General features: G+C 33.8%; 1 protein-coding gene across 2 annotated transcripts in view; it reads right to left on the minus strand.

The window, feature by feature from the left end:
* The window catches only part of ABCC9 (ATP binding cassette subfamily C member 9), a 184,178-nt gene that overhangs the window by 105,716 nt on the left and 65,035 nt on the right, over nt 1-13,427 (minus strand). For both annotated transcript variants that reach the window (XM_023504489.2, XM_023504488.2), the window contains exon 14: nt 6,280-6,388. In XM_023504489.2, the coding sequence (XP_023360257.1) occupies nt 6,280-6,388 (109 nt within the window). The remainder of the gene's footprint in view (nt 1-6,279; nt 6,389-13,427) is intronic.

Raw genomic sequence — 13,427 nt, forward strand, 5'->3', positions numbered from 1 at the left:
AGAGAGAGAACTATGGGGACTGAATGTGGATCACAACATAATATTTTCACCTTTTTTGTTGTTATTTGCTTGTTTTTTCTTTCTCATTTTTTCCCTTTTGATCTGATTTTTCATGTACAGCTTGACAAATATGGAAATATGTTCAGAAGAACTGCACATGTCTAAGTTATATCAGATTGTTTGCTGTCTTAGGGAATGAAGAGGTGGCAGAGAAGAAGGAAAATTTGGAATACAAGATTTTGCCAAGATGAATGCTGAAGACCATCTTTCCATATATTTAAAAAAATAAAATACTATAAAAATAAATTAATTAAAATAAATTTTAAAAAGAAAGAAACTATACTAGCCCTTGCATCATTATATCCTTGAGTACTCATTAAAGACTGGGATAAGGAAGAAAAATTTCCCCACCAGATAAATATAATTGAGCCATCTATCTCCACACTGTAGCAAAAAGCAAGAAAAGGACAAAAAAAAAGAATATTGTTACTATGATTTCCTCACTTCAGTCCTGCTGAGCTCACATTTCTTGTCTTAGAGATTAGTAAACTGAACAATTTGTTCTAAATCCTAGAGCCATAATTATGATTTCTCTAAAGATAATTAGAATTATTTCATAATCCTGGTGAATCTCAGAGACATTCTGTTTTCTCCCTATCCTCCTGACATTCCTCTATCACAATACTCTTATCATAATTAAACAGTAAGGTTATTTTTAGGAGTAGCACTATTACTAATAAGTTTGACATAGTGAACAGAGAGGTGGCCTCTTAGTCAAGAAGATCTGACTTCAAATCATGCCTTTGATATATAATGGTTATACCACAAGCAAATCATTTAATTTCTCAGTTTTCTAAACAGCTCTATGACTAAGCTCAAGAACTGCTGATCTGCATTAGTAGATGGAGTTTCTCACTGTTATTTGTGCATAAGAGTGAAATCACAAGCCTGTATACAAATAAATCAAACTACTAAGATTAATAATAAGTAACTAGGATTGTGTCAACCCAATATTTGAGTGAAGGTATTCATTTAAAATGTATTTAGTAAGTCTTTATTAAGAAATAGCTTCAAGAATGAATACAAATTCTACTTTCCCCTGCTAAATCTACATTAAAAAAAAAAGAAAGATGACAAATTGGGAAAAAAAGCTATTTTTTTATGTTTAATACATCCAAAATTATCTCATTCTGCTGTTGTTCTTTGAACTTATTTGAAGTTATCTCTTCCATATAACACAGCTTTAATATATCATGGGTTGGCATAAAAAATTAAATGGGAATTTTGGGGGAATTTTGCAGAAGCTTCAGATGCCACGGGAAGGCCAGAAGCCAACACAGAGCCTGTAGCCATTTAACCCAAATTTTACAATAAGGTAAACATGGTACACATCCCATAAAAGAAAAATGGAAAAAATTTCAGACTTCTCTGGTACAAAGAGAAGGCCAAAATATTTACACCTTTTCCCCCACAATGTGGAAGGGATAACTGTAATAAATGTAACCAGTCTAATGTTACTCATAAGATTATGTAGATATCAAAGACTAATAAAAAGCACTTTTATATGTTATTGACATCATCAAATTTACAATGATCCTAACCAAAAAAAAGTTTACATGACAAAAAGAAATTCCTTTTGCAACTATTTAAGTGCAATCAGATCTATACAAAATATAATTATAGTTGTCTTCAGCAGAATAACAAGTAACAAAGCATAAGAGATAGAGCTGGCCCCTGAGCCAGGAAAACTGGGTTCAAGTTCCCCCTTGACACATCCTGGCTTCTGCATCCCTGAGAAAGTTCCTTAATCCATGAATCCTGTGTGATTCAGTTGTTTGGGTCATGTCACTCTTTGTGACACCATTTTGGATATTCTTGGCAAAGATACTGGAGTGGTCTTCTCCAGCTCATTTTGCAAATAAGGAAACTGAGGTAAACAGGATTAAGTGACATGCCCAGATAAGTGTCTGAAGTCTGATTTGAATTCAAGAAAATGAATCTTCCTGACTTTAGGCCTGGCACTTTATCTACTGTGCCACCTAGTTAGTTCCTTCATTGAAAGCTCTAGGTAATTCTGTAAAATAGTTACTGATAGAGAAGGTGCTGATCAGCATTAAAAGAGGAAGTTTCCTCACCAGGAACTTTTATCTACCTGCTAAATTCCAAGGCAAGTTCCTATCCCTCAGTAGAAAATCCAAGTATATTTAAATCTGTCTGAGATTCAAAACTGAGTATTCAAAAAGCTATGATTTTCCAGATATGTGTTTTCTTTGTAACAATATCATGTGTTCTTTTTTTTTTTCCTTAAGAGTCAATGTTTTTAAAATGATTCCCAGCACAAGAATGCCATTCCAACGAAGATGGCTGCTAAAAATTTGACTTAAGGTAAACTAAAGTATTTGGAGCTAGGTTATGACTGGAAATGATTTACTGCCTTTCTCCAGAGTTTCATTTTGGCTCCATTTTTGATAAAAATAGGCAAAGGTCCTTATATCTGCAAAAAAAAATTATCTTTGTAAATTTGTGATAGAAAAGCTTAGAGGCCTTGAAATTTGACTCAGGAAATTTCTGGGGGTAGTTTTCAGCATAAAGTAATTATCCAATTCAATAATTTTAAAAAGTCATTTAATGGAATTGTAGAAGGCAAATAATATTGGATTTAAAACAAAACAAATTAAATGAGAAAGCAAATATCATGCCCATTACAATGAGTGGGCCATGACACAAAAAGTTCAAAGTTCCTGACCAAGTTTCCAGAGATAAAGAGTTCGAGTTTGGGGATTTAAGATTTAGCCTGAATGGATCACAAAGACTCACAGAAAAGTACTTAGTGTAGTTATTTTTATGAACTGTGCTGTGTACCAAGAGATCAAATAAGCACCTAGTAATGTCTATACATGATAAATTTATAAAGAAGTCATTCAATAAACTAATTGTTTTCCCGAATCTAGGGGTTTTGCTTATGATACACTCATATAAATCTACATACATTTATATACATTCATATGAACCATAATAATGCCCTGGATGAGATAAATTAGAAAAATATCATGTACTGTAAAACTAAGTTTGCCCTCCAATAATAATACTGACAATAACACATACGCACAAAATCACTGTCTTTTAGACATATTCAGTTCTGTAGTAGTATTGTCCCCCAAAGACGGTCAGCAAAAATTACTTCATGCTCTTTTCTAGACTATGGAGAGGGTGGGAGCAAGGAAAGTGTTGACAGAGATGTGAGTTGGAGTTCCACAGATGTAATTTGAAGAAACTTTGGCACTAAAATGTCACTAATGTTCCATGGAATTTCTACAGCCAAAACCACTTAACTCTAAGTTTTGACAAAATACATAGTATATTTAGTGAACTCAGGGAAGAGTTTCCATTAGTGTTATTTTAAAACACACAGCTTTTTTCACTCCATTTTTTTAAGATTTGTAGTTTTGTGGCTTGGATCTAGAACAATGACAAATGACCCTAAAAGAAAATAGTTCAATACTTCAGTACTTTGATGGATCTGTGATCTTGTCAATGTTGACCTTCCCTCCAACAATGCAGCTGTCACTCTATCCCTGTCTGCTGAACCTGTACAATTTTAGTTTGGGTATTACAAGAAATTTTTGACAGCAACTCTACCCAATTTGCTGGAGATTTTCCTCTCAATGTCTTGACAATGTGTAGATAGTAATGAAGTATCCAGGCTGTGCATTGATTGTCCCATGTTTCCTGTAGCTGTGTAACCAGTCATTTTTTCCCAGTTGATGACATAGTTTAAACCATTCTTAAGTTGTAATATGTTGCAGCCTGTTCACTCCTACAATGTACCTTTCCATTATCCTTTGGGTGACCCTGAATTTAACTTTTTAGAGATTTGTATTATTCCATGAGTCACTACTCTATAATATCACTGGAAGAATCCTCTGTTTCAAGATAGTGTAGGGATATTAAAATTACTCCAAACTATGTCCTTTTCCTGTTCAACTTTGGTCCTAACTTACTATGCAATCACATTTTCAGGATGAGGTATAAATATTATGGAGGGATAAGTTCTATGATGATCCATTTATCTGTACATTTTTATCTGGACAAAAATAAAGAATTTCTCATCCACTTAGTTTTTATCATGTAGATAATTAGATCAAAGTTCTTTAAATGATTTAGGAGTAATTGTAATGTTCCGGGATTTGATATCATTAACATATTGTTGTATACAAAAAGAAAAATCCCTCAGACCACAAGATCTATTAAAAATGCATCAATATTATATATATCTATTGTAAACATACCACTTCCTTTGGGGGACCTCAATTGATATTAATAATAAAAATATATAGTATGTTTTCAATAATTCTGAAGAATCTATATGTTCTTTGGACGTGTTTCTTTTTTAATACCAGCCTCTACTCAATTAAATTTACAGTGTTCTCCTCCAATTTAGAAGATTTCCTCTGAGAACCTTAACTGGATGCTTATAACTTTTTCATGTTATACAATTTAAGGGATCTCTTTGTAATATTTCAAAATGCTCTTTCAATAAAACTTTGTATTTGATAATAGCTATTTTGATTAATAAATTTATTTTGCAGTTAGTTTTGGATAAAGTTCAAATGAATTGAAAACTTTTCCATTTCTTTTTCAACTAAATAGTTGTTGATTATTCAGTAAAAGAATGTACATGAATCTACACTAAAAATTCTGAAACTTCTTAAAAGCAGGAACTATATTGGTTTTATATTTATCTTCCCAGTGCTTACCTCAGGATCTGGTAGATAATAATCACTTAATAAGTACTTTTTCATTTATTTATTCAAATAATTTAAAGAGGAAGAAAGCATCTACTTCTCAGGGCATTAAGGAAGGTTTTGTTTAGGAAATGACATCAAAGCTTTTTAAAGGACTTCACAAGACACCTTGGATATGGGAGATATACAAAGGCATATTCTGCATTCTTCTATGGCTCTTTTAGATCACCTGAATATTTAATTCCTCTGAGTATATTAAGCTTCAAAATCATACAGTATCACCAGGATCACTTTGTGTGTGATTATGAAAACACAGATCTTTCAATCTAGAGACCATCTTGGAATCAAGAGAAGTACTGAACAATTTTCCAAATGTAGTCCACTCTAGTCTTTTTTTCCTTTTTAGTTCTAGTCCCAACTCACTGTCCTCCTGTAGTGTCTATCACAAATATAAGTACTAATAGGAATTTTTCATTCATTTGATTTTTTCCCTCTAAGGATTGTTAAGATGAATTTTTGCATAATTTATATATTTCATTAAAGAAACCAAGTAACATCCTGGGGCTTGAGGCACTATAATAACATCTAAAAAAATGAGTAGATCTCTTCCATAAAAATTTTATGTAAGCTCTCCAGGAAATTAAGTAGATTCTCTTAGAGAATTTATAGAAGGACATGAACAAGAATGGAAAAAATTAAAATGTCTGTATGATTTATGATTTACAGTAAAAAAAAAATACCATGAACAAGATTCATTGAAATAACTATTATTATACAATTTTAAGGGCTTTTTCATAATTAAACTTTACATTTTATAAAAATTAATGTTATCTTGTAAGTTGGTTTTGTTTTTAGGTGTGGCTAAAGCTTGAATAACTAAGAAACTTTTCAATTTCCTTTTGAATTGGACATGTTTTGTTATAGAGTAACTCTTACAATGGACAGATATCACATAAGAAGGTAATATTTACAAATGTACTTTGAAAATTTTAAAATTCTAGGTAAACATAAAATATAATGATTAAAGTAATTTTACAAAACAGAAAGAGTAATAATCTGGAAGTTAAAAAAAAAACCTCAGTTCAAGTTTGCTACCACTTTGCTTCCTGACAATTTGACTGACTTCTTTTGAATTATAACTACTCAACTTCAGTTTGCTCATCCATTAAATGAGAATAATAATAATTATTATATATTACATATTATATGTTACATACCTATCTCATGTGTTATTGATGAGAATCAGATAAGACAATGTACCTTATAAACAGAAAGGTATATATCATCGTAAAAGTACTGTTACTATACAGAAGGATTTTTTGTTTGATTTGGGTTATGTTTTTATTTAGTTTTATATAATCCATGAGTTTTTAAACCCAGTGACAACTGTCCTTGCTTCTGGGTAAAGAAAAAAAATTACCTCCAAATTGAGAACAGAACAATTTCATACCACAATTAATTATGTTCTTTTAAAAATACTCTTCCCTTTAAAAGACAACAAAATACAATAACCCATTTGGTAAACAGAACTTACTACTCCTGTGTGTTTCTTACAAGACTCAAAGGTTAGAGAACCTTCACCACTTCGCCAGCTGTCATCACCAATCTCATCACTTAAGAGAAACTCATTTAACTTCTGAACACTGCAAAAAGAAAAAAGAAATAAAATGGAAAAACATGCATTGATACGCTCATGACTCAAGTTATATAGCAGTCCCATCTCTGCTTCTTATTAGCTTTGTGATTTTGGACAACTCATTTCCCTTCTCTGATTCACATTCAGTTTCCTCATTTGGATTAATCAGACAGTTGGACAAGATAATCCTTACAGGTCCTTTCAGATCAAACTCTATGATCATATGGTTAAAATTGAATTTTAGTATCAAGTCCTCTCCACTCTCATTCACTTTTTTTTCTGAGTTACTTTTAATTTCATTGATTTTGCCCCTCACTATAAAGAGCCTATTCTGAATATGAGGAGATGAAGTTAGGGATGAACTTAATACGTGGTGAAGTACAATAAATTTTCTGAGTCTAGTAAATTGGAGTTCTTCCAAAGCTGCTTCCAACTCGACCCTGGCTGGCCTCTTCTGGCTTTGGCCACCTTATTGCAACCAACATAGAAGTACACAGAATGAATACACAGGACTCTTAAATGTCTCCTAACTACTCATCACACCACAAATAAACTGAGTTTAGGAGAGAAGACAATCTTCTCAAGGTCTGCCACTAGTAATATGACTAATGACTGGGTTGCTTAGTGAGAAGAGGCAGTCTTCGGGATAAATCCTGGTGAAAGCCCCTCTGACTGAGTCCATTTTTCTAGGAAGCTCTTTTCCTTTTTGCTGTCCTTTAATAGTCATTTGCTCAAGATTGGAGGTGCCCAAAAAAACTAACCCACCTCATTGACTATCATCATCATCATCATTCTGTAATATGTAAATATTCCACATATTAATTATACATATTTTACATATCAAGATATTATCTCCTCTCAAGACCTATAAATCCAGGAGTTGCATCTTAACTAAATATACCTATTCCACAGTTCAAGGCACAGTGCTTTACACACAGTATGCAATGAATAAATGTTGGTTGAATTAGACTAAACAGAATGCAGGTGACTCTCAGATCTATTTACTCATATCTAGCCTCTCATCATCAACTTCCTACCGGACATATCCAATTCAGTGTCCCAGAGACATCTCAAATTCAGTGTATCTGAATAAGAATTAATTATGTTTTCTCCAAAACCCAGTCTTCCTCCAATCTTGCTGTTTCCTCAAAGGTACCACTATCATCTTTCTAGTCAATCTCAACTCCTCACTTGCACTTACCCCACATATCCAATCTGTTGACAATTATTTCACATTTCCCTCATATGTTCCCCACCTCTTTGTTTATATAGTAACTTCCTTATTTCAGCTTCTCCTCCCCTTTCACCTGAATTATCTTAATAATCTCCAATTGGTCTTTCTATCTCTAGTCTTTTCCACTCTAAACCAAGCCTCTACACAGTAACCAAAGAGATTATCCTAAAGCATACCTCTGACCATAACCCGTCCATACACATTCATTAAACTGCAATAGTTCCCTTTTACTTTGGGGATCAAATGTAAACTTTTCTGGCATTTAAAGTTCTTAAAAAACCTTGCCCTATTCTATCTTTCCTAATTACTATTTCATCTTTCACAGCCTGTACAGTCTAACCAATCTAACCATCTTGCTATTTTTCACATAAGATGCTCCTTGATTTTTGGTGCCTTTTATTCTCATATCTGTAATATGCTTCATCTTCCTCTCTATCTCTAGGAATATCTAGTTTGCCTCAAAATTCATTTCATGTCACCTTCTATATGGGGTCTTTCCAATATTAGAGCATCATCCTGTCTAGGTGCCCTTGGATCTGCCATGGATGTGTTTCTCATATATCCATGTTAGTTTATATTGTCTCTTCCATTAGAATAGGAGTCCTAAAGGGCAAGGTCTGTTTTATTTTATCTCTGCATCTCCAGTCCTTACCATAATGCATCTTACACAAGTGCTTAATTAGTGCTAACTGACTGATTAATTGTTACTGAATAAATGGAGCTGGATTAAAGAGTAAGCTCCCCCCCAAAAAAACTATACAAGAAAACCATATGGTATTATCCTAAAATTTCTGAAGATTCTTTTACATAAAATCTCACTTCTTCAAATTAAACTCTCATCTATGATTATCTCCCTGAGGGCATGTTGATTTAACAAGTTTTCAAATAAAAAAAAAAACAGAATCTGGTGGGGAGAAAGAAGGAAAAAACATTAACAATATAATTTTGTAATTATCTTCTTTTAAGAGTTCACCAAGGCAAAAAGATGGATCCATATTAAGATGGAGATATGGAAGCAGGCACAATCATGGTATGTAAAAGAATAAAATTGTAGCCTTTTTAAAATATGTAAACATATTTAGATATTTTTAAATACCAATGTAATTATAGGTAGGGCTGAATCATCTCATATAAAAAATGAATAAAGATCAGTTCCATTCAAGATGTTAACTGTGAATCATAAAATGTGGACCTATTTACATTAGAAATTGTGTCTCTCCATAGCAGCACTGATATACATAAAATCTATTATGGCAGACTACCTTTAAAAATTTTTCATATTTTATCCAGGTCTTATTTATAAAGACATTTGTTCAGTCATCAAAAATCTACTTTGCAAATTTTCAAGGCACAGTACTCTGGAAGCACATGTTTTCTTCCCCAGTAAATATATGAGATTTCTGAGAGCAGTAAATATTTTATTTTGTCTTGGTAAGCTTAATGACTAGAAGAGTGCCTACATGGAGTAGGTATTTAATAAATATTAATTGATGGATCATGATCAAAATAATATTTTGTTATTTTATTCTCAATATATACTACTCATTTCTTCTCCAGTTTTATCAACTTTATATTAAATGTGTTCTTGTAATGTGCTTAATTGAGTTGATCTTAAAAGGTAGTTTACACATACAGTCTTTTAAAATTAAAAAAAAGACTTCCTGCCCTCACATCTTTCAGTCAGACTGTCATTACACAACTGACATACAGGTGAAGCCATACTCTGATGTTTTAAGCAAAGTTGGTTCATTTCAGTTCTTAGCTCCATTTCCCAAATGTCAGAAAAATCTTACTGAAATCTGTGGAAGATTATTAAAACACAAAGATGAGGTTTTGTCTGTCTATCCCTGCACATAAAAAGAAAGTTTATCTTCCTCTACCCTTTTTAATGTTCTCTTCTGCAACTCATTTACACTTGGCATGGATATGGAGATGGCTGACATTTGAGAACTGTCAAGAGAAGTAAAGAGAAGCACCCTTTAGGGATTCACTTCTGCAGAATTCCTAGGGTCACATGTGACCACCTACTTAGAAGAAAACAAACTTTCCCTGCTTCATTTTAAGATTTTTTTTTCTTTCACCTCCCTCCATCTTCTGGCTCTTATTAAGGCCTCAATCTCTCCTGATAGTGCAATATTCTTGGCCATTCTTTCCAGCACCTTTACTCACATTCATATTGTCTAATTTACTGGTCATGGTTAGAGGAAGTCAATTTAGTCATCTCAAATAGGTAGGTAAAATAGTATAGAGTTATTAACTTGGAGTCAGGAAGATCTGAGTTTGAATTCTGCCTCAGAATTTTACTAGCTGTGAGACACTGGGAAAGACACTTCATATTTCTCAGTTACATTTTCCTCATCTCTAAAGTTCTAGGTTTGTTGTAAGAAATGAATAAGACTCTGTGTGTGTGTGTGTGTGTGTGTGTGTGTGTGTGTGTGTAGTACTTGGTAAAGCACTATATGAAATGCTAGTCATAATAGTTTCACTTTGCCACTCAGTAATCTCTCATCCTTTGATGTTCATTCAATCCAAATTTATTGGAGTCCAGTGATTGTTACTTACTGACTTCCACTCTCTTTCCTTCTTCAATGAGTCCAAAGCCTAACTCAGTCTTTCTTTGACAAGATTATTTTTTTCTGATTCAGTAAAAATCATTTTTGGTAATTTTATTGGGATAATATTGAGTATATGAATTAGTTTAGGTTTAATCATAATTTTATTATATTGGTCCTACCTACCCATGAACAATTAATATTTTTCCAATTATTAAATAAAAGATTTTTTATAATTTTGTTTATATAGTTCCTGGGTTTATTTTGGCAAGTGTATACTCTCAGATATTTTATGTTATCTAGAGTTTTTCTAAATGGGGTATATATTACTTATCTTTTCCAGTTGGGAAAACTGGAAAGTGATATAGCATAGGCCATTTACCAAAAAAAAGTCAGAATGGATACATGATCTAAATATAAAGAGAGATATTACAAGAAAATTTGAAGAATATGGAACATATTACTTATCAGACTTATGAATATGCAAACAATTTATGAGTAAATAAGAAATAGAGATCAGAGTAAGATGTAAAATGGCTAATTTCAATTATGTTAAATTAAAAAGGTTTTATACAAATAAAACAAATGTAATTAAGATCAGAAGGAAAGAAGAAATTGGGGAGGAATTTTAAGAGTTTTTCAGATAAAGGTCTCATATCTTAAACATATAAAGAGCATTGTAAAAATTTGCAAGAATATAAATCATTCCCCAATTGATAAATGATCAAAGACTATAAACAGTCTACTTAATACTCATTAGCTGTTTCTTCACATCAACTCAGCTACACACAGAGATAGCCATAACTTTGACTTTGTCATTATGCACAGGCATTCCACTCCCATGTTTGTGAATTCCAAAATTCCTTTATCTGGTCATAATCTTTTATCATCTTTCCCTCTGCTTTATAACACCTAACTTTGAGCTCTATATTCAGTCAGCTCCAATCCACCAACCTTTCAGTTCCCTCCTAAGTCATTACAACTAAACTACACTGTCCCCCACCCCTGATGCCTTGATGAATGAGTTCACATCTCCACTAATCTACTGAATGTAGTCTCTTGCTTCTTTATCCCAACACTCATCATCATTACTTGCTAAACATAGACCTTGGATTTCTCCATCCCTTACATCTCAGTTGCATGATGCTGCATGCTCACTGGATGCACTATAAATTTATGTTATATTATCTCAACTTAGCTCAGGTAATTGTTTTTACACCTTCCTAACTGATGTCAAATATTTTAGTTCTTTTTCAAGACTGCCGATGGCATCCTCTCAGCTGGAGACTTAATCTCATACTGCACTGAAAAAAAACAGGAAGTGGAAGTAAAGAGGGAAAGCTTTTCAGGCATGAGAAAAATCCAGTAAAAAGAAGTTGAAAGTTGGTAGATGGATTGTCGTGTGGGAGAACAGCAGAGAGGAAGGTGTGAGAAGACCATAAAGGGATGAGGAGGACTTTAAAAATTAAACAGAAGAGATCTTGAAGGTAGTGGGAAGACATTAGAATGGACTGAGGAGAGAAGTGACATGGTCAGAGCTGAACTTAAGGAAGAACTCTTGGGCAGTTGAGAATGGCCTAGAAAAACTTGAGAAATAAACACAGAAGCCCATTGCAATAATCTAAGCTTGAGGTGATGGTGACTGCATGAAGTGATGACAGAATGAGTGGAGAGAAGGGGACATGTATGGAAGATGTTATGAAGATAGAAACAGGCAGATGTAGCAACAGATTGGAAATGTGGGGTGTATGTGAGTGAGTTGAGGATGACATTTAGATTGCAATCATGGAAGACTGGGAAGATGATGATGCCCATGATAGAACTAGGGAAGTTGTGAAGATGGATCAAATTAGGGGAAAAGGTACTGAGCTTTGTTTAGACATGTTCAGTTTGAGATGTCTAAGGAAACCTCTACTTTGAGATGTTTAAGAAGGCAATGGAAGATGTCAGGCTTAACCTTAGGGGTGAGTTTACGACTGCATGAAAAAACCAGAGAGTTATCTGTTCAGAAATGGTATTTGAGGCAGCTAGATGGTGCAGTGGACAGAGCACCAGCCCTGAAGTCAGGAGGACCTGAGTTCAAATTTGACCTCAGACACTTCCTTTCTAGCTGTGTGATCCTGGGCAAGTCACTTAACCCCAATTGCCTTAGCAAAAAAAAAAAGAATTGAATCCATGGGAGTTGGTGATATCTCCTAGTGGGATAGTTAGAGGGAGAAGAGAAGAGGGTTTAGGATTGCACTTTGGGGGACACCTATTTTTAGGGATTGTTACCTAAAGAAAGATCCTGCAAAGAAGTGGAGAATATGATGGATTGTTCAGACATGAAGGAAGATAACCAAGAGAGATCAGCATCATGAAAATCCAGAGAAGAGAGAGCATTCAGAGGATCATGACTGACAGTGTTAAAGTTACAGAGAGATCAAAAAAAGTAAAGTCTGAGAGAACCATTAGATTTGGAAAATTTTGAAGGGAGATTGTCAGTTGAATGATGACTGAATGGAGACTGAATTTGACTGAAGCCTTGGGAGGAACCACAAAATTTTCATCTCCTGGATAGCTTGAGGAGTCACCGGTCTAAGTCTGGGAAGACCGACAGAATCTCGGCTGATTGGGAACATACAGGTCCAGTTGTGGCTACTGAGACAAGGCTCTGGGGGAGAAGGAACCAGTATACTTGGTGAATGCAAAGGCAGTGGAGGAGGGACGCTGCTGGCTGTAGGAACTTGCAGGAGGGAGGAGCTTTTGGTTGGAGTTCCAAGTCTGATGGGAAAGTTGAAGTAAACGTAGAGGTACCATCCTCCCCACCCCAAGATTAAAGGAGCTTACATTAATAGATGTTATTTTTTTTTTAAATGAACCGGCAAAGAAGCAAGAACCCCACCATGGGAACAGGGAAAACTGGAGTTCATCTTCAGAGGAAAACATTGAAGTAGAAAATGCTCTTTCTAGTCCAGAGAGTAATGTTAAATGGCTTGCTGCCCAGAAAGAATTTATAGAAGAACTCAAAAAAGAATTTAAAAATCAAATGAGAGACATTGAGAAAAAACTAAAAAAAATACAAGAAAAAGAAGATTATAAGTGGAAAGTTACCAACTAGAAAAGGAGATACAGGGTCTCAAAGATGAAAATAATTATTTGAAAATTAGATTTGGACAAGGGGAAGCCAGTGAAGCTATCAGAGTCCAAGAAATAATAAAACAGACTATAAAAATTGAAAAAAAAATAGAACAGAATGTGAAACGTAAGAAAAACAACAG

This window comes from Sarcophilus harrisii, chromosome 5, assembly GCF_902635505.1.
Source record: "Sarcophilus harrisii chromosome 5, mSarHar1.11, whole genome shotgun sequence".
In the NCBI taxonomy this organism is placed as follows: Eukaryota; Metazoa; Chordata; class Mammalia; order Dasyuromorphia; family Dasyuridae; genus Sarcophilus; species Sarcophilus harrisii.